General features: G+C 37.1%; 1 protein-coding gene across 11 annotated transcripts in view; it reads right to left on the bottom strand.

Moving 5' to 3' along the window:
- ARID1B (AT-rich interaction domain 1B) overlaps nt 1-23346 on the bottom strand; it is a 424945-nt gene that overhangs the window by 251029 nt on the left and 150570 nt on the right. For all 11 annotated transcript variants that reach the window (XM_060419862.1, XM_042253667.2, XM_015097501.4 and 8 more), the window contains exon 4: nt 16058-16168. In XM_060419862.1, coding sequence (XP_060275845.1) covers nt 16058-16168 — 111 coding nt within the window. The remainder of the gene's footprint in view (nt 1-16057; nt 16169-23346) is intronic.

The raw sequence follows: 23346 nt of genomic DNA, 5'->3' as shown, positions 1-23346 counted from the left end.
ACAAAACTGCTGAATTTATAATTTTGACACTTGAGCAAGTTACAGAAAAAAAGAGCCAAACATTCATTCGTGTGGCAGGATGCCTAATACAGGCCCTGGATAATCATCCCAAGTAAAGAAGAAAACACTTCTTTAATATTATTATAAAAACCCAGAAAACCCATATTTTGGCATTATTCATTATTTTAACAGGAGAATTTTATATGTTCCTTTATAGCATATTCCTTTTAAAAAATAATAGGGGAAAAGTGATAGTCCTTCCTTTAAAAATGTTTTTTTCTTAATTGTTTGTAAATTATATAACCTCATTTCCCCCTTCTATCTTGGTAGTAAGGAATGCAGTCTTAAGTTTAAGTTATTTCTGGTACTGCATTATCATGGTTTGTTTGTGTCTACCTTTTTAAAACATTTTTTAAAAATCTGTATTCCACTTTCAGTAGTTTAAACAAATACTTTACTGTAGGTCAACTCAAACCTTTTTTGAGAAGCACCCAGGTTGTAAATTCTATATAAAAACATGCTAGGAAATGAAAACCTCTCTCACAACAGGACTCTTTTGAGTTAAAAGGAGCCATCGGTATATTTAAAAATAAACAAATTTATTTATAATTCATAGGAACACATGCTGAAAGACATCCAAGCTGTTTTTTAAACACTTTTGTACATGAAAAAAATCTATATTCTTAAATGTGGTCACCAAGTTATACAATATCTGGGTCACACTTTATATTAGAATGCCACAATATAAAAAAATTCAGTCAGAGGCCAAAAAATGTATTAATTACATTAAACTTTATATATTTAATAAGAAACTAGGTTTATAATAGTTATAGGTAAATTCAGAAGTAAAACTAGTCAGTTTAATGAAAAAGCAGGAGCTTCCCAAGTGATGCTAGAGGTAAAGAATCTGCTTGCCAATGCAGGAGACATAAGAGACACGGGTTTGATACCTGAGTTGGGAAGATCCCCAGGAGGAGGGCATGGCAACCCACTCCAGTACTCTTGCCTGGAGAATCCCATGGACAGAGGAGACTGGCAGGCTATGACCCATAAGGTCGCAAAAAGTTGGACACAACTTAAGCAACTTAGCATGCACACATAACAAGATAGTAATGTTGAAAAAAAAATACAGTATCTAAATCTATTTATATTTGTAAAGTCATCTTCATTCCCTCTCTCATTTGTCCTATCAATAGCTTCCACTGCTAGCTAAACAAAGTTGACTTATGAATTAACCATTTGCAAAAGTGCCTTATTTAGGATGCATACTTTAAACATCAATAAATACAACTCACTGAAAAAGCAATACTGAAAAACCAGGTGTTTCTCCTGTGCAAAATATAACCTGATTCATAACATATTTATTTAACCTCACTGAAATCAGTTGAGATTAAAAAAGCAGAGTTCAAAAGGTATTATTTTCTACATCAATTAGGCATGTCCCTAGATAGACAGAGACACAGACAGATATAGTATGTTATGCATTTGACTTAAAAGGATATCTTGTTATTTCACATGTGTGCATGGCATGCTCATTCGCTAAGTCATGTCCAACTCTTTGAGATCCCGTAGACTTATAGCCCACCAGGCTCCTCTGTCCATAGGATTCTCTAGGCAAAAATACTAGAGTTGGTTGCCAATTCCTTCTCCAGGGGATCTTCCTGACCCAGGAATCAAACCTACGTTTCCTGCATTAGCAGGCGGATTCCTTACCATTGTGCCACCTGAGAAGCCCCTAAATTTTTACAGGAAAGAACAAACACTAATAAGTTGGTGAAATAATTACAATTTTATTTTTATTTTATTACACCTAATATAAAATTTAAAACAAAGGAGGCAATCAATAAATGATTGTTAAATGTAGTTGAATTTTTCCATGTAAAGTGACATCTTGTGCCTTAATTGAGGGTGTCAACATTAGGCATGATAATTCAGAAGAAGCATAAACGCAGTAACTATGAAAAGTAAAAACTTGGGGAAATTTGAACCGATTCATATTCATTCAAGGATGCTCATGAATTTAATCAAATTGATAAAACCGTTTTTTTTTTTTTTTTTAAAAAGGACTTTTAGGTTTAACAATCAAAGTTCATAAGGATACGAGGAGTGGGCATATACGCAGCTGCTATAATGGAAAAAGCTACAGACTCAATGTAACTCTGCTGCTGTCGAACTGTGAGGCAAGTTTCCTGCCATTTTTGAGTCTCTATTTTCACATTTAGGAAACAGAATTTTAAAAATCTGAATCAAATTAAATATGCAGAAATACACACATTTTAAGAACTCTTTATATTAAACCTTTGCTCTGTATTTAGGAAGTGAAAATGACAGAACTTCAAAAAGTAAAGAAAATGTAGGGGGGGAGGAGGCTTGACAAAAACCAAGAGAGTATCCCCTTAGAGTTCAAGGTAACACCCCTGAGATCCCACTTCCTCAGCTGGGATTCCAATGTATCACAGAAACTCTCGGTGGTCAAAGGGTCAACGATTTCTAAAGTAAAAGAGAACATCTTTCAAAAACAGCATGTTAAAACTAGGTTCCCTGCCCCCCTGCACAGTCACCATTAAAGAGGAAAACACACACTGCCCCCCACCTGCCAACACAAGACACAAATTTGTATACTAGGCTCACAAACACACATACTCAAAACAAGCTATGGAAAGAAGAAATTATAATGAGATAACTAATGAATGTTCCTCCAAAATGAACTGGTACAGCAAGGAAAAAAGTCTACATCATTCAAAAGTAAACCAAACACAGCAATATAAAACAACCTGGACCTATCTAAGGAAAGTTACATATTAGGATACAACTTACTACACTATCCTAAAAGCAAAGAAAATGAGACCAGCCATGAATATCAACTGGAGAAAAAAAAATACTAAAGTTTCATCTATTTCTTGAGATTGTACTCTTTTGTCTTATTCTAATTAGAGTTAGAAACTTTCTGGAATGATCTGCTGAGTTATTTATACAAATTCTGATATGATAGTCTTCAAATCATCTCCAAGAATTTAAATGAAATGTAAAGTTAAAGCCTGTGCAACCATTTTAAACTCATATAAAGAACTATATAAAAAATAAGGCTGTGGGAGCAAAGCTGACTTATTTTCTTATAGGAGCTTTAGAATTCCAGCACAGTTACTCAGTTATTACGCTTTTTAATCTCAAAAATCTCTAGGTATTCACTTCTCCCAAAACCAACTCCCCACCATCATTTCTGTGTTTGTCACCAATGCTATCATACCTCCTGGTCACTAAGCTCAAAAACCTTTAAAGCATCCACCATTCACCCTCCTTCTATTTCCACAACAGTCTCCCTTTGCATTCTCACTGCTATCACTTTTTAAAAATTTATTTAAATTGGAGGCTAATTACTTTACAATATTGTGGTGGGTTTTGCCATACATCGACATGAATCAGCCACGGGTGTACATGTGTCTCCCCATCCTGAACGCCGCCCTCCTCACCTCATCCCTCTGGGTTGTCCCAGAGCACCAGCTTTGAGTGCCCTGCTGCATGTATCGAACTTGCACCGGTCATCTACTTTACCTATGGTAATATAATAATTTGACTCACCTCATTATTGAGACAATACAAGAGCTCTAAAGTTGTCTGTCTCTGGAAGTAATAAGCGCACTTTGAAAATGAAGGCTTTTCATAACTAAAAAGCCTTGTATAATTCACTTGTCTTGGTAACCTGAAAGTCCCAGACATTCAAAAATAGAAGAATGGGGTGGGATGTGGCTTCGAGGAGGCAAAACAGATGTCAGGGAGTCCTTTAAAGTTTATGTACTTTACCTAGGATATTCACTAAAAATCTACTCTGGGCGTATTTATTTTTCTGTTACTAGCAGTTTCCAGGTCACTTAATTGAAAATTTTACTTATAGAAAACAAGATATTTTAAAATGATAACAAATAAATTATTACATATAATTCATGTATTATTATTTTGAAGCCAAATTTTCTCTAGATACAGATACTTAAAAGACCAACCACATATTTTTAGTGACAGAAGGTATTAAGTGGTTCACTGCACTCAACCACCCAAATCCATGGAAAACAGAGAGACCAGTGAAAATCCCTACTTACATAAGAAAATTCTGAAAAAGGAGAAGAGTATCAGTATCAGGGCAGGTTTCAGATGGGAGCAGGAAGATACTGTTGTACGGTCCTGTCACTCAGTCAGTCTAGCCTACTTTGAGAGAAGGCATTTACCTGTGGATCAGGTGGCGTCTATGCTAACCACCTCAAGGTACACCATTATGTTCTTTGATAGAAACAGAAGTAAAGTAACAAGTAAAAGTAAGACTTGTATTAACAGCATAGCATTCTACCCAGATCAAGCCAGCAAGCTCCAAAGCGTTAAAAAGCACACAGAAACATAATGTAGAAATGCAGGGGGGCATTAAAACAGGTTTGGGTTCACTGAAAAGAAATGGCGGCTTTTATATTCCTGGGTCACTAATATTTCCACTAATGGTAAATCTCAGTTGAGAAAGCAGAATTTTTATTAAACTACTTTATGATATATAAATGTAAACCTGGAGTGCCAGAAGTAAATAGAGTCCTCAGATATAGACTAGCAGGGCCTTTCTTTCACCAGCATGAAATTAAAATCCATTCATGCCTTATCATCTTAGTTCAGAAAACTGTCTCTACTGCGTTCCCACTGGTCCAGGAGAAAAAGGCATTAGACTCTGCATTACACAGTGACAAGAGTTCATTGTCCTGCAGCTTCTTTGTCATTTTTACCGCCCCCCACGCCCCCCCCACCCCCACTTTAGCAGGAGTTCATAAAGAATCTGGAATATGTACTCCTCAATTTCTCTGTGAACTTTTCTCCTCCCTAGATGTCCCCGACTCAAATATCTCAGCCTCTCAGACTGATCACATGGGGAGAGAGGGGTACCGCTGCAATTCCTGAGAAGTTAGAGACAGAGTCCACAAAAAGGCCCACAGCTCCCCAATAACCTAAAGAGAAAGGCTAGGCTCTCAATTAGGCAAACCCAAAGCCCTAAATCCCTAAGGGTTTCCCTAGTAGCTCAGCTGGTAAAGAATCCACCTGCAACGCAGAGACCCTGGTTCAATTCCTGGGTCAGGAAAATCCGTTAGAGAAGGGATAGGCTACCCACTTGAGTATTCCTGGGCTTCCCTGGTGGCTCAGTTGATAAAGAATCTGCCTGCAATGCGGGAGACCTGGGTTTAAAGATCCCCTGGAGAAGAGAATGGCTACCCACTCCAGTATTCTGGCCTGGAGAATTCCATGGAGTATACAGTCCATGGGGTCACAAAGAGTCGGACATGACTAAGTGATTTTCACTTTCAAATCCCTAAATATGTTCAAAAGCAAATGGCTCCTAAGAATGGGAGAGAAACCACCAAGGGCGTACACAGACCATTACTAGATGGCTGCCCTTCTCTCATTCAATTTCTTCCTGAAAGCAGAGAGTTCATTTTTATCAGTGCTTTTCTTATATACTAACAAAGAAAGCCTTTAATGTAAAATCTAGAAGTTGGAACACGCTCTAACATTCACTTTTCAGACACACACATCCTGAGCAGTGACACGAACTACTCAAGATCAGAACCTTGGCTGAGACTCAGCTCTGTTTCCCATTCAGCATTATCATTACAACAGGTTTCCAGTTCAAAAGATACTATTTTATTAAAACAAAGTCATCATTCCTTCCATACAAGTTATTATAAGCTGTTCACTTTCATTTCTGTGAGAAGGGAGGCAAGTAATATCAACTGCTTCTTTCCAGTGAATCATTTTTATAATGATCTGAGAGTAAAAAATAATTACAGTTAAACATTTATATCAGTCTAGTCTACTACTCTGGAGAAGGGAATGGCAACCCACTCCAATATTCCTGCCTGGAGAATTACAAGGACGCAGTCCACAGGGCTGCAAAAAGTCAGACATGGCTAAGCAACTAACACTTTCACTTTTAGTCAAATAATCAGGTACTACTTAAAACAAAGAGAACTCTAGAAAATTAGCTATCAATAAGTGAATACTAAAGACTATGTGTTCAGTTTTAGAATCAGTCTTCTCACACACACTGTATGTGGACAACATGCACAGATGCACACAGCACACACATTCCAGTGCAAATGAACACTACTCTGAACACTTTCAACAGTGAATGACAGCCCGATAATGAAATAAAAAGAAAAAAAACGCAAACACCACAGTCTAACACTGGAGAAAATACAGGTCATAAGAAAAGAGAAAACATCAGTACCTGGAAGTTTTTTTTTTTTCCCATAAAATGTACTATGAAGAAAAGTGGTTGTGAAAGCTTAGTCACTTTTTTGTGGCTTAAAGCTTTTTTTCCCCCTCTTTTATTCAAGGCTTAAACAAAGTTCAGTGGGGCATCAAACTGCCTGTTTTAAATTACAGTCTATATTTTAAAATAGAATGCATGCACGGCATGTTCCTGAAGCTAGGGGGTGGGAGTGTTATTCACGGAAAATTGAAGGCTTGTTGAGTCAATAATCTTCTTTCATACAGTAACAATTTTCAGCTAAAATTTCTTGACCCAAACAAAGGAAAACAAAACCATTCAGTTATTTTACAACAATTTTGTGAAGGCAGAGAAAAAAGATGAGAGAGAGACAACTCTAAAATCTTACATTGTGAAAGAAGAATAGAAATTTTTGCTCTCAGGTAAGAACCTTCTCTATATATATTTATTTCCTTTCCTAAACCAACAGTTATTATTAAAAATAGTTACCTCCACTTCAAAAGAAAAATAAGAGTAATTAACATGTCTACAAATGCTACTATGAGTTCCTGCTGGTTATATATCTCTTGTTACATAAAACAGACCTGTGCCTCCAGTTACAAAGTAGATCTCGGCAAATTAAAATTTACTTCCCAGCTAACTTGGCTAATATAAAGTTCAACGCATTCAAAGTCTTAACAATGGCTAAGTCTGTATAATCTGGAGGAAGCCTGGTACCCCTCTAGAGGGGTAGAACAGGAGAAGCACTAGGAGGAAAAAGGGGAGGCTTTCTAGCTCAACTTGCCAAGAACTACCATTTGTAGAAACAGAAATGGTAGGTTAAAATAAGAAAGGGTACTTCTGAACATCACTCATTTTTTTGTTCTCACATAAAAAATCAAAATTAAAACTCAAAGAAGCTACACTGACAACAACCTACTTATTTAAAACTTCTTATATAAATTTTATTACGAAATACTTACTGAAAACATAATAAATACTATGAAAAGATTCTAGTCTGTTGGGGTGAGAGAGAGAGGCAAGACAACTATAAAATAACAAGAGGATGACTAGTAAATGCCACAAGTCAAAAGACTCAACAAAAATGGATTAAATCGTATTTTGAGGCCCTGTGCCCACATATGAGAATCCCTCACACACAATGCTTTTCGTGGTTTGTACAAAAGTCCAACACTGCTGCCTGCCCACTTCTCTCCAGAGACTGTCCCTCTGGTAAGACAGGCTTATGTCCAGGTATGCTTCTGTGGCTGTCTGCAGACAGACTTGAGAGTTACATGCATTCCAGCCTGTGAGGCCACAGAGAAGGCTCCATGGTCTCACACAGGTCCCCTGAAGAGCCAAAAGCTGGTCAGAACCTCCCAGTCTCCCCTTTGTTACAGCAAAATACGTATGCCAACTTTTCTATTAGCCAGGAATATCTGCATTTATCATCCCTTACTTAATGAGCCTCATTTATCAACTACAGACCATAGTTATCCTTCTATTATCAAAACCAATATCCTGAAAATCAGTTATGTTTCAGCCTCTCTTCCTCTCCAATTTTATCTACTGTGTATTTTTTATGGGAATTCATTTTTTCTTTTGAACTGACAATTCCATAAAATGGGTTAAAATTCCTTTCCCCCAAATTTTAAATGGAAAGCCTTAGAATATTATGTGAAAAGGTCTGCAGGGGGATATGCTTAGTTAAAAAGTTCTTTTAAAAATTAGATGAATTGTTTGAATTAACACTTTGCCACTAAGCAAATTGTCTCAGCTATAAGGAATTTAGAATTATCCAGTCCATTTCAAAAGGACTAAAAGATCTCAATTTAGAAACACTTTGCACACAACCATTTGAGTTATTTAAAAACAAACTATAGTTCTTTTAAAATATTTATTTATTCAGACTTTCCATATATTTAGCCTGCTATAACCTGGAAGAAATCCAAACTGGTGAGGTTTTATTAAACATTCATTTATAGAACAAACATTTAAGTGGAAGATTGTTTTGAAAGAGGGAGAAACATACCTTTCCACTTCCTACGACTTCTTACCTTGCTCAAGTTCAACTGTTTCCTCTATTTTCAAAGTATCACAAAAATACTCTGGGGGATAAACTTACAGATTTTCACATCTTAAAGAAATAATCCATGTTAGAAAATAAACATCTGTCAAAGTCACTATCATTTTTTCTAAATTAGGACTTTCAAGCAAGGTCTTATCATATTTCTCTCAAATTTAATCTGAAAAAAAAAAAATGACGTCTCCATATAGCATAGATCAGAGGCTAAAGTTACATTTGTAAATATGGTAAATCCTAGTTAAGAAACAGAGTGTGCTGTGCTCCGCTTAACACTTCTCCAAGGTATTAAAATGTGTCTGTACCTTCAGTTTCAAAACTGTGCCAAATGGTCAACCATGTCTACAGACACTTGTGTGGACAAGACTCATCCTAAGAGAACCTCCTGCTCCCTTCACCGGACACCCACTTTCTACAACTCTTCCATGACACCAAGACTCAATACAGTCTAATGACACCTAGGAAACAGTGATAACCAACACCTGACGTCTTCAGCTGCACACAGGGATAATCAATGCTGAACAATGGGATAAGGGAGCAATAGATTAAACTTCTCTTTTATTAACTTGGAATTTTTTAAATGTTCAAGATGATTTGAGAACAATCAATCAACAAATGACAATTATGCACTTAACCTTTTAATGATAACCTTTAAATCAAGCTCAAGGTATAAATTAAAAAAACTGTTTTTAAAAGTTCATTCAGTAGCCATACATTTAATTCTTACTTGACAGATTTTAAGTTTTACAAAAACCTGCCAACTAACAGGTTAAGATCATCTTAATAATCTGTGTTCTTAGATGGGTTGAGAACTTGGTAAAATGCAAAACCAAGTTTAAAAAAAATGCTCCATTTACTAGAGCTTTTTCCAATAGTTTCTAATCATTCATAGGAACTATATTATCAAATCCACACACTTCAAATGTTCTTATTAGCATACTACTTTTCTTACATGCTTCCAAAGTACATGACAATCCACCCCTAACCCCACATATTTCATTAAAGATTAATAAAGCAAACACACACATAGAGTACTCTTTTTCGGTAAAGGCAAAAGATTACATGCTCTGTTGCTAATGCCTAACCCCAAAGAATATTCCTGGTAATAACAGCTTTCCAACCACTCTCTTTCAGGCTTCCAACATCCTGTTTAACACTATTTCAAAGAACAACCAGCATTTACTACCTCCTTCCTTTCACAAAGTGGAAAGAAATGTTTCATGTAATCCTCAATACTTCCTTCTAATTGCAAACTCAATAGAAGTGTCATAAGCCCTATTCCAAAAGACATTTAGAGTTTTTACTAAACTTGGAAAGCTCAAACCCTTTTCATGTCAACCTCTTTAAATGTTTCCTATTTAAGGAAGAAAAGGTCAGAACGAGGTTTTTAATGACCTGATGGGCCTTCAAAGGCCTTTTGAATATGACTGACATTAGTCTGTATTTTAGGTAAACAGAATAATGGACCTGCTATCAGAAATACAAACCAGTGGCAGGTAACTCTAAAGAAAAAACAAGTTATTTCTAAACGGAGGAGTATCAGCAACTCTTCAAATCCCTAGAGGAGAGAGCATTATTTGCTTAAAACAAGGAAGATAAAAATTCAAAACCTGTTTTTTACATTTTTTATACATATTTATAAATAATTCATTAGCAACGTATTTTTGTACTGTATTACTGAAATCATGATTACTGTTTGTCAGTTTATTTTCACAATTAAAAATATATATTACTAAGAAAATAATGTTTTCACACAATTTTTAGATTAATACTACTAAAGTGCCCACTTTTTCTTGGAGCTTAAGGTTATCGAAGTAAACTCAAATGTCATTTTACAACGAAAGAAAATAGTTTTAAGAATAAAACCATCCTGCCAATACAGATATCACATTCATATAATCTTTTAGAATAAGTAACATATGGAGAATATACACTCTTTGGATGTCAGTTTGATACCTTGGAAAAGATTCTATAAGCAATTAAAAGGAAAATTCTGAAGCTGGGGAAGAATGTATTTAACAATTCTTACATAAATTCTATTAGAAACACTTACTGAGTAAAACATAATAATTAGGTATGAACCTAACAGAGCAGAAGATATTCAAAAGAGGTGGCAAGAATACACAGAAGAACTATACAAAAAATATCTTCATGACCCAGATAACCACGATGGTGTGATCACTCACCTAGAGCCAGACATCCTGGAATGTGAAGTCAAGTGGGCCTTAGGAAGCATCACTATGAACAAAGCTATTGGAAGTGATGGAATTCCAGCTATTTCAAATCCTAAAAGATGATGCTGTAAAAGTGTTACACTTAATATGCCAGTAAATTTGGAAAACTCCACAGTGGCCACAAGACTGGAAAAGGTCAGTTTTCATTCCAATTCCAAAGAAAGGCAATGCCAAAGAATGCTCAAACTACCATACAATTGCACTCATTTCACACACTAGCAAAGTAATGCTCAAAATTCTTCAAGCCAGGCTTCACCAGTACATGAACTGACAAATTCCAGATGTTCAAGCTGGATTTAGAAAAGGCAGAAGAACCAGAGATAAAGTTACCAACCATCTGTTGGATCATAGAAAATGCAAGAGAATTGTAGAAAAACATCTATTTCTGCTTCATTGACTATGAGGCCTTTGTGTGGATCATAACAAACTGTGGAAAATTCTTCAAGAGAAGGGAATGACCAGACCACCTGATCTGCCTCCTGAGAAACCTGTATGCAGGTCAAGAAGCAACAGTTAGAACTGGACATGGAACAACGGCCTGGTTCCAAATTGGGAAAGGAGTGTGTCAAGGCTGTATACTGTCACCTTGCTTATTTAACTTATATGCTGAGTACATCATGCAAAATGCAGGGCTGGATGAAACACAAGCTGGAATCAAGATTGCCGGGAGAAATATCAATAATCTCAGATATGCAGATGATACCACTCTTATGGCAGAAGGTGAAGAGGAACTAATAGCCTCTTGATGAAAATGAAAGAGAAGAGTGAAAAAGTTGGGTTAAAACTCAACATTCAGAAAACTAAGATCATGGCATCTAGTCCCATCACTTTATGGCAAATAGATGGGGAAACAGTGGCAACAGTCAGAGCCTTTATTTTGGGGGGCTCCAAAATGACTGCAGATGGTGAACTGCAGCCATGAAACTAAAAGACGCTTGCTCCTTTGAAGGAAAGCTATGACCAACCTAGACAGCATATTAAAAAGCAGAGACATTACTTTGCTGACAACGGCCCAGCTAGTCAAAGCCATGGTTTTTCCAGTTCAGTTCAGTTGCTCAGCTGTGTCTGACTCTGTGACCCCATGGACTGCAGCACACCAGGCCTCCCTGTCCATCACCAACTCCTGGAGTTTACTCAAACTCATGTCCATTGTGGAGAAGGAAATGGCAACCCACTCCAGTACCCTTGCCTGGAAAATCCCTTGGATGGAGGAGCCTGGTAGCCTACAGTCCATGAGGTCGCGAAGAGTCGTACATGACTGACTGACTTCACTTTCATTTATCATTTTCATTCATTGGAGAAGGAAATAGCAACCCACTCCAGTGTTCTTGCCTGGAGAATTCCAGGGATGTGGGGAGCCTGGTGGGTTGTCATCTATGGAGTCGCACAGAGTTGGCCACAACTGAAGCGACTTAGCAGCAGCAGCATGTCCATTGAGTAAGTGATGCCATCCAATCATCTCATCCTCTTCTCCTCCCACCTTTGATCTTTCCCAGCATCAGGGTCTTCTCAAATGGATCAGTTCTTCGCATCAGGTGGCCAAAATATTGGAGTTTCAGCTTCAACATCAGTCCTTCGAGTAGTCACGCTAGATGTGAGAGTTGGACTATAAAGGAAGCTGACATCAAAGAATTGATGCTTTTGAACTGTGGTGTTGGAGAAGACTCTTGTAGAGTCCCCTGGACTGCAATACAATCCAACCAGTCAATCCTAAAAGAAATCAGTCCTGAATGATTTCTTTTAGGAATGATGCTGAAGCCCCAATACTTTGGCCACCTGATGCAATGAACTGACTCATTGGAAAAGACTCTGATCCTGGGAAAGACTGAAGGCAGGAGCAGAGAGGGATGACAGAGGATTTGATGGTTGGATGGTATCACCAACTTGATGAACATGAGTTTGAGCAAGCTTTGGGAGTTGGTGATGGACAAGGAAGCCTGGTGTGCTGCAGTCCACAGGGTCACAAAGAATCAGACATGACTGAGTGATTGAACTGAACTAAAAACATAACAAATACTATAAAAATAGATCCTCGTCTCTTAGGGATAAGAGGGTCTGGCAAGACAACTATGAAAGCAATAAGAGGATTACTAGTAAATGCCATAAGTGATGAAAAAGTTAAAAAGACTCAACAGAAATGTATTAAAATTGCATTTGGGACGTTATCTTAAGAGTGCAAGTTAAGATATACTCAATGTTTACAAAATAAAAGTGCTGATAAGCTGTAACAGTTTTTTTTAGCATTCCACTGCATATTTTGTTTAATGATGGCTTCATTTCATATCAATATTAGAGGTAGAAAACAACTATAGAATGTGCTAAAATTTTAAGTGGTAATATCCCAAGGAGATAGAATTCTTCAAGCTAATTTTTATATTATATGTTATATACTAAGATTTCTTAATAATGGTAACATCAAGGATATGTAAGCTAATGAACTTCAACTGGGAAAAGGTTATATGATTAACAGATAAAGAAATCAGTATAGAAATCTTATTACAGAAGATTTGTTCTGAGCTTAGGTCTGAGTGCATTAAGTGAAAAGTAAACATTACTGGTCATGGCCCCAAGACAGCAAGACAACAAATGTTAATTTATCTGTCACTAGCTTTATGTGGATGATCTAAAGAGCCTTGTCAGCCAGAAAACAAAACTGCATCAGCTACTAAAGATCACCAAGAATTTAATGACATGCAAATATAGACAAATATCAATTTAAACAATGGTGAGAGGACAGCTTACTGAGAGAATCAAATTCTAGATCAAGCATAATGGAGAGTTAACTGTATAACAAAAATACACTAAAGAAAATACCAAACATGCAGAGCTATCGGAAAACACTACAAACTCTATCAATCTAACTCAATTTAAGCAAAAAATTAAGAAACAATTACTTCAGAAGCTTTCTTCTTATAGTCACTTATACAATGGTTGTAGATTTGATTATACATTAGAATAATTTTTATCACATATTCTTAAATGAACAGGTAAGATCCTGAATTTGACTCAACATTACAAAACTAGAGACTAAAAATATGATGGATTGCCTTTAATCTTCAGTAAAAAGAAAAAATTTTATCACTGACACTTGAAAAGACACAGCCTAAATCCACAAAAGATCTAATCAATTCAGATAAGATAACAAATATATATAGTTTCATGGTACTTATTCAATCCATTTACCCAAGTTAGGGAACTAAAATATTTAGTAAGAGTAAAAATACATGATATTAGAGCCATACAGAATAACAACAAATCTCTCCCTCAAACTGTAATTATCTTAGTTTTATATAACATACTGATGCAGGATTTACATAAAAATAAAAATATATTTGTAAACCCTACATAGAAAACTTTTCTACACAAACAAAGCCTGTTGAAAGAAAAGTAGAGCACTAAAATTCATTTAAATGAAGCCAATTTTTATCTTAACAGACTGAGGGCAGGGGGTTTAGGTAGGTACAACCAACTGCTCTACGATTTTTCCTTTATTCATTAACTGATGCTTTTATGTACTCACCATAAAACCTGGAAACTTTCATCTCTAAAAAAAGATTACTGAAATGTTATTGAGTCAATCAGCATCCTATTTATCTGTGAGTTACAAAAAACAAAAAGAAAATACCAATCAGGGCATTTCTTTTTTCAATAGCTTCATAAGATTTGTATTACGAGCAACCTTAAATCCTCTATGGGAGGAGGCAAGATAAGCATTAAGGAAGAAGGTAAGCCATTATACATATACAAATAGAATAATCCAAAAGACTTAACTTGTTGAAGAATATACTGGTTCACTTCGTAAAATACCTTGAGTCTCTTCTCTAATAACTGACTTAAAAAGCAGCATCCGAAAGCAGAACTCTTCAGTTTCCTGGGACTACCACACTTCTTGCCACCCCAGCACTCCCCTAATTATGCTATAGAGTTAGCTGAACATCAACCATTCATTCCAAAGCAGACAATGAAAAGAAGCACAGCCTAGTAAGTGACCCGAAAGTTCAAATGGATATTAAGAAAGCAGTACACTGCAAACTACTCTTAGACCTATGCAGAAAAGCAGCATCAATTTATAACAAACTTTCCAACCAGTAAAACAGTACACATCTCCAGCCAATAACAAACCTATAAGGATGGGCTTATCTAAAACACTAAAAATCTGAGTGGAAAAAAGTAGAATTCACTGTCCACCTTTCCATGAGTCAATTAAAATTTCCTAAAACCACAAGCCAATTTCCAAATATTCAGCAAATGTTGCATTTATCGTCAGCATTCACGTGCATTTGCATGCACGCACACAGACACACACACACTTCACCAAACTGCAGATTATCTGCTGAAGAAAAAAGTTTACAGCATAAAACAGAGTCCATTACCTTTTTCATTCTTTTAAAAACCAAATAACTAGACAATAAATATTTCAATGTAACTAAAAAAATGACCACAGTAAATTTTACGCATCTCCCACCATAGAAATAAAATCTGTAAAAATTAGAGTTTCAAGTACATGTGCATCAGATGCAAAGATACTACATATCATGTAGCCTCTACCTACCTTCTACTCTAAGGCTACATGTAACTTAGAAATGGGTATGTAACATTTAACATTCTTCACAAATGCTGGTTCTCAAATGTTTAGCAACAGTATGATAAATCTTATTTAATGTAAACATATTTGAAATTCAAATTACAATCATGGTTAGTTTGAACTCCTACCTTAAACACTCTCTCTTAATAGAGATTAAGCAATAACAATAATTCTTTGAATCAAAATATTTTAACAAGAAAATACATATAAAAATTTGTTTGCATACATATATTCTTTTAATTTATAAGGAATTCATTTTAATTTAAATGAGGTTGCCTATGGGAGGAAAAAGGAAAATTAAGCACAGATGAACTATTAAAGGAAATTAACATGTAACCTGTAACTCAGCTACTACCATAGTCAACAGACCCAACACAGTGATTTGCTAATGTAAACACTTAGAAGCTGTATTTTCCAATTTTAAATTAAAATACTTTCTTTTGGGTAAAAAAAGATTAAGTCATTTCTCATGACATAAAGTCTCTAAAGAAATTCAAACTACCACTGGACACTTTATCTCATCATTTAGATTATTTGCCAAATGGGAATTTCCTTTCCATTTAACTCTTATATAGATACCTCTGTTCTGAATCACTACCAGAAAGCAACATGCTATGCAAAGCACAATTGTACAACAGTAACATCTTTCTGCCACAAAACCTATCAGCCAAATAAAGGCTTCCACCTGGATTCAGAGATTCCTACAACACTAGACGTGGAGAGACCTACTAATGAAAGACTTTTTCAGAACTACACAGCTCCTTTAAGAAGGGAATGCTCAAAAATTAATAAATCACAAATACATCTGAAATCTAGAAACTCGTCCCCCAAGTCTTAATATAAAGTACAATAAACAAAAGCAAATGCTCGTTTTAGAAATCCGTAACTCATTGCATTTCCAAATCAATTAACTGTCTTACTGGTAAACTTGATGGTCTTTCTTGTTGTATTAAGTTCAAGTCTTCATGGTTAGGTTTTCCAGAAGCCAGAGGAGGTTGAGACCTAGTTCCATAGCCTTCCTGAGACATATCCTAAACAAACACAAATATAAAGAAATATCTCAATGAATTATAAGCTTCTTTGGTAATTAAGATGAAGCAAAGGCTTATCACAAAGTATCAACTTATGTTACTTTAAGCAGACATATAAATATAATTATCACTTCTGTAACACTTTCTCAGAAGCAAAAATAAAATATAAGAAGGCAGCGTATCATCAAGAGCAAAAACATGTACAATTAACAATTAAATATATTATGCGACCATACAAACTAAAGACTGTATTTGAGTTTTGCAGGAAAGTGATAGTCAGTAAAAGATGGGAAAGAAAGCTAGCAATAACTAAACTGTTAAAACAGAGCAAACCAAAAGTATATATTATTAATTTTTATTTTGGTTGAATTGCCTTTAATATTACCTTGAAACTGTTAAAGTAATTAATGAAAACTTTATTATCAACTGACTTTTAAGATGTCCTCTCAATAACCCATAAAACAACAGCTATTAAGCTGACAGTATCCTGAGGTTTCTACAAAGCCAGTTAATACTCATATATAGAATTCCATATGTTCACATAGCATAGTTATCAAAGAACTATAATAAAGCATAAAACAGTAGTGAGGAAGGAAACACACCCAAAATCTACTGAAGTAGAGAAACTTATTATTAACATGGCCTTTCTGGCATCCTCTTGAATACTTTTCTAGGAGGAATCCTGCATGGTTTAACAGTATGCTGAAATAGTATTATACAAACCAAATATCACACCAAACTTACCGGATGTCAGCTCTCTAGTTGTTTAACTATGTACACTTAGTTACTAAACATTCTAGGCCCATTTACACCTAAAGTCAAATAGCAGGACAGAATGTAAAATGCTTATTATAGCATTTCTTAATTGGCACTGAAAGCTGAAGAACCAGTTTCTGATAGGGAAGAAAACAAAAGAACGGAAAGTATCACTTGAAAATAAAATTCTTTTTTTCCCTGTCAGTTTAAATACGTGTTAGAATTAAAGAAACATTATATACAAGTTTTACTTCCCCTGTTAAATTCTCAAAATACTACTTTAGAAATTAATGGTAATGAGTTGAAACCCTATAAAAAGCTTCTGTTGCCCCACCCCTTTCTCATACAGTATACACTTGAACTTACACAGCTTCTGAAGCCAAGAAACTCTGGACCAACAGCTGGTACTAAAAATACACAAGCTGCACAAACTAGACTTAGCTAGCAAAGTTTTGGTGCAGCCTACCTTTAAAGAGGCTCTGAGGTAAAGAGCATGCCAACAATATAGCATTTCCCAAGTAACTCCTTTTCCCTATACACACAACAGGTCAACACATCCAACCTCTAATAGTAGTGCAGAATGCCCTACACTTTTGGAAGAGAATTACACCCAGTTGTCCAGGCTTTTATCTGATAACATTTAGGTGAGATCTCGAGCACACGCAATCGGAGGATATTTAAAACAGTAGCTCTTCAATCAGGCTGCTGGTAGAGGGTAACAACTGGGCTGTGGGGGACAAAAGCCAAGGCTGAAAGATGATTACCACTCATACACACACACACTCCACTTGCTTCTGGACCCCAGACTTGTGATTTGTTACACAGACTTCCAACTGCATGTCCTGCAGTTTCCTTTAGATTAAGAGCAAAGATTTCAAAACCAGGCAGGGCACAAGGCCTCCATTCAGGGACCTTCACCCTTTACAAAACCCCCAAGGCGGCACAAGACAGCCTCACAATGGGCAAACAAATGGGGATCCCCACCTGTGCCTCAAATACACACATGTGCACACGATTTATGGGTGGTGGTTAGACACTCATTTTAGTAAACTGTTAATAATGAGGAATGGGCAGGCTCACATGCCCGACTCTAATAAGTCTTTTAAATTTCTTTTTGTTTTCTCTTTGTAGCTAAATGAACTGATTTCTAAACAACTTGGAAAAGATTACTGCAACTACAGTAAACACTCATTTTGAATTGGGTACTATCCCCTTTAAAATAAGCAACGCTGAATAGACTATGAAAGCCATCAGAAAATTTCACTATGACTTTACATTTCACTTTTTAAGGCGTAAAAGTTTAAAATAATTAGATTTCACAAAATCTCAAACACTATTCCTAACCACAAGAGGCTCTCAATTATTAAATACAGATGGAAATACAACAAAAATAAAATTTAGTGAGAATCACTGAAATGGAACATGTTCTGCTTCAATATATGTTTGAACGTAAGGATTAATTTAATTGACAGAACATCCAGAAAAGGTACCAAGTTTTACCCTAAAACAATCATCTATATAAAACTTATACTGGGACTATAAAGTCTACATTTGGCAGCTTTAATAAAAACACAAAAGTTACATCTCTTAACAAACCTGAGCTTTTTCCTCTTCAGAACTATATTTATTTTCTGGTAGGTACTTATTTTCATCTCAGGAAGAATAAGTAGGAATAAGTAATTTAACAAACAACAAAGCAATGTCAGTATCAGAAAATAAGAAATACATCCAGCACTATATTTTATAAACTAATAACAACAAAGAACAGCCTTCATGCTTAACATATCACTGCAATCTCGGTTATTCACACATTTAAACCACTGCACACAAGCTTACACATAAGTTCACACATAGACTGTGACTGTGACAACACACAACTGTGACTATCTAAGAGAATACCGCATTATGGTAATACTAGCGCACAGAGGAACCACACAAGGAGGTGTGGGCTGCCATTCCAGAGTCCTTTATCAGTATTATTTTTCTTCATCTCACCCACAAGCTTTTCACTACTGACAGATTCTGGCTTTAACCTTCTTCATGTTACAGATCAAAGGTAAAACGGAGACTCACAAACCAGCAAAAGTGTGAAAGGAGCTTGGAACAGGGCATGTACACATGTGTTTCTAAAATTTTGATGTTAGGTGTTACTTTTACCACATGAAAGTGAAAGTGCTCAGTTGTCTCTGACTCTTTGCGACCCCGTGGACTGCATGTAGCCCACCAGGCTCCTCCATCCATGGGATTCTCCAGACAAGAATACTGGAGTGGGCTGCCATGTCTAAACATTAATTATCTTGTGTCTCAACAAATGGTGGAAAATTCTTAAAAGAGATGGGGATACCAAAGCACTTGATCTGCCTCCTGTGAAACCTATATGTAGGTCAAGGAGCAACAGTTAGAAGTGGACATGGAACAACAGACAGGTTCCATATTGGGAAAGGGGTGTGTCAAGGCTGTGTATTGTCACCGTGCTTATTTAACTTATATCAGAGTACATCATGCAAAATGCAGCGCTGGATGAATAACAAGCTGGAATCAAGATTGCCAGGAGAAATATCGATAACCTCAGATATGCAGATGACACCACTCTTACAGCAGAAAGCAAAGAGGAACTAGGGAGCCTCTTGATGGAAGTGAAAGAAGAGAGTGAAAAAGTTGGGTTAAAACTCAACATTCAGAAAACTAAGATCATGGCATCCGGTCCCATCACTTCACAGCAAACAGATGGAGAAACAATGCTCCAAAATGACTGCAGATGGTGACTGCAACCATGAAAGTAAGAGGTGCATGCTCCTTGGAAGAAAAGCTATGACCAACCTAGACAGCATATTAAAAAGCAAAGACATTACTCTGCTGACAAAGGTCCATCTAGTCAAAGCCATGATTTTTCCAGTAGTCATGTATTAATGTGAGAGTTGGACAGTAAAAAAAGCTGAGCAACAAAGAACTAATGCTTTTGAACTGTGGTGTTGGAGAAGACTCTTGGATGGTCCCTTGGACTGCAAGGAGTGCAAACCAATCAATCCTAAAGGAAATCAATCCTGAATATTCACTGAAAGGACTGATGCTGAAGCTGAAGCTCCAATACTTTCGCCACCTGATAGGAAGAGCTGACTCACTGGAAAAGACCCTGATGCTGGGAAAGACTGAAGGCGGGAGGAGAAGGGGATGGCAGAGGATGAGATGGTTGGATGGCATCACCGACTCAATGGACATTAGCTTGAGCAGGCTCTGGAAGATGGTGAGGGACAGGGAAGCACATGCTTCCTGGTGTGGCAAAAAGTCAGAAAATGACTGAGCGACTGAACGACGACAACAAAACATTTAGTAAACATCTTGTAGGGACTACTCCCCTTGCTGGGTGCCTAACATCTCACAGTGTGAAGCGTGACCAGGAAGGAAACAGCAGTTATACTGTGTTATTGTGAGGAGGGATGAGACCAAAACTGTCACCTAGCTCTGGTATAACGGCCAAGAGCAGGAGTACTTCTGTTTCCTTCCATGATGAAATGAATTAAGTACCAATGGCAATACAAGACTATCAAGAGAATGTGGAATAAAATGTCAAGGACACTTAAAAAAACTCAAAACAGAAAAATATTCCCATGGCATGTATGACCTCAAAAGATACAAAGATACAAAGAAAAGAAAGTTGTCCTCCTACTTTCCAGGAGTCCCTCGAAAAAGTTCCTGTTAACAGGCTGTTATTTATTGTTCCAAATTGTTCAAGGCACAACCAAGTACGAAGTGAATTTAAAACACTTTAACTTCCAAAACAATTGAGTGGATTTGTTCTGTACAGTCTACACTGTGGTCCTGTAACAATAGATGTAATATATCTCCTTCTATATCTGCACCTAAATATCTATTCTTTTTCTTTTGTTACACAGTACTGTATTAATTCTGTGATTTATTTAACCAGTCCCCTACTAATGGACATTTCCCTAGTCTTTCTCTACTTATTACAGCATTATAATAAACATCCTTGTGCATACAACTTCAGGTGAAATAGTTCTGCAGCATAAATCTCCATCGGTTTCCCTGGAGCCTCAGTGGTAAAGAATCCACCTGCCAATGCAGAAAACTCAGGAGACGCTGATTTAATCCCTGGGTCAAGAAGATTCCCTGCAGGCGGATACGACAAGCCACTCCAGTATTTCTGCCTGGGAAACCCCATGGACAAAGGAGCCTGGCAGACTACAGTCTGTGGGGTCACAAGAGAGATGGACATGACTTAGCCACTAAACAACAACATAAGTCTCCACAAGGGGAATATCTGTCAAAAGGTTGGCACATTTAAAATTTTGATGGAGGCTAGCAAAGTGCTTTCAGCAAAAGAAGTGTCAAATGAGAGTCACAGTGTGTCATTTTACTATACACATTTACCTTAGCATCAAAATATGCCTAACCTCAGTATAGAAAGCAGCAAACTCACACCAGGAGAGAGGTGGGAGGACTGGTCATCGGCATTCATTTGCTCGGTTGTGTCCCATTCTTTGTGAACCAATGAATGGCAGCACTCCAGGCTTTTCTGTCCTTAACCATCTCCCAGAGCTTGCTCAAACCATGTCCATTGAGTCGGTGATGCCATCCAACCATCTCATCCTCTGGCATCCCCTTTTCCTCCTGCTCTGAATCTTTCCCAGCATCAGGGTCTTTTCTAGTGAGTCAGCTCATTGCTAAAAGTACTGGAGCTTCAGTTTCAACATCAGTCCTTCCAATGAATGAATATTCAGGGTCGATTTTCTTTAGGAATGACTGGTGTGATTTCCTTGCAATCCAAGGGACTCTAAAGAGTCTTCTCCAACACCATAGTTCGAAACATCAGTTCTTCAGCCCTCAGCCTTCTTTATGGTCCAACTCTCACATCCGTACATGACTACTACAAAAACGATAGCTTTGACTATACAGACTATCATTTGCAAAGTGATGTGTCTGCTTTTTAATATGCTGTCTAGGTTTGTCATAGCTTTTCTTGCAAGAAGCAAGTGTCTTATAAATTCATGGCTGCAGTCATCATGGGCCTTCCAGGCGGCACTAGTGTTTAAGGAACCTGCCTGCCAATGTAGGAGACATAAGAGACACGGGTTTGATCTCCAGGTATAGAAGATTCCCTGGAGGAGGGGCATGGCAACCCACTCCAATACTCTTGCCTGGAGAATCCAATGGACAGAAGACCTTGGTGGGTGACAGTTAAGAGGGCCACAAAGAGTCAGACACCACTGAAGTGACTCGGCACACACGCACGCAGTCACTGTCCAGAGTAATTCTAGAACTGAGGAAGATAAAACCTATTACTGCTTCCACTTTTTCTCCCTCTATTTGCCAGGAAGTTATGGGACTTGATGCCATGATCTTAAGTTTTCTGAATGTTGAGTTTTAAGCCAGATTTTTCACTCTTCACTTTCTCCCTCATCAAGAGGCCCTTTAGCGTCTCTTCACCTTCTGCCATCAGAGTGGTATCATCTGTAAATCTGAGGTTGTTGACATTTCTCCTGGCAATCTTGATCCCACCTTGCGATTGATCCAGCCCAGCATTCCCATGATACACTCTGCACAGAAGCTGAATGAGCAGGCTGACAATATACAGCCTTGACGTCCTCCTTTCCCAGTCTTGAACCACCCACTGTTCGATGGCCAATTCTAACAGCTGCTTCCTGACCTGCATTCAGGTTTCTCAGGAGACAGGTAAGGTGATCTGGTATTCCCAGTTCTTTAAGAATTTTCTACAGTTTGTTGTGATAAACACAGTCAAAGGCTTTAGAGTAGTCAATGAAGTATAAGTAGATATTTTTCTTGAATTCTCTTGCTTTCTCTATGATCCAACAAATGTTGGTAATTTGATCTCTGGTTCCTCTGCCTTTTCTAAATTCAGCTTGAACATCTGGAAGTTCTTGGTTCGTGTCCTGCTGAAGCTTAGTTTGAAGCATTTTTAGCATTACCATGCTAGCATGTGAAATGAGCACATTCACATGCTAGTTAGAACATTCTTTGGCATTGCCCTTCTTTGGGATTGGAATGAGAACTGACCTTTTCTAGTCCTATAGCCACTGCTGAGTTTTCCAAATTTGCTGACATATTGAGTGCAGCACTTTCACAGCATTATCTTTTAAGGATTTTGAATAACTCAGCTGGAACTCTATCACCTCCACTAGCTTTGTTTGTAGTGTTGCTTCCGAAGGCCCACTTGACTTCACCCTCCAGGATGTCTGTCTCCAGATGAGTGACCACACCATGATGGTAATCTGGGTCTTTAATATAGTCCTTCTGTGTATTCTTGCCATCTCTTAATTTCTTTTGCTTCTGTTAGGTCCTTACAGTTTCTGTCTTTTATCATGCCCATTTTGTACAAAATGTTCCCTTGGTATCTCCAATTTTCTTGCAGATATCTCTAGTCTTTCCAATTCTATCTTTTCCTC

This window comes from Ovis aries, chromosome 8 (assembly GCF_016772045.2).
Source record: "Ovis aries strain OAR_USU_Benz2616 breed Rambouillet chromosome 8, ARS-UI_Ramb_v3.0, whole genome shotgun sequence".
Lineage (NCBI taxonomy): Eukaryota > Metazoa > Chordata > Mammalia > Artiodactyla > Bovidae > Ovis > Ovis aries.
The sequence above is the reverse complement of the archived record's forward strand: the minus strand, read 5'-3'. Positions and strand labels throughout refer to the sequence as shown.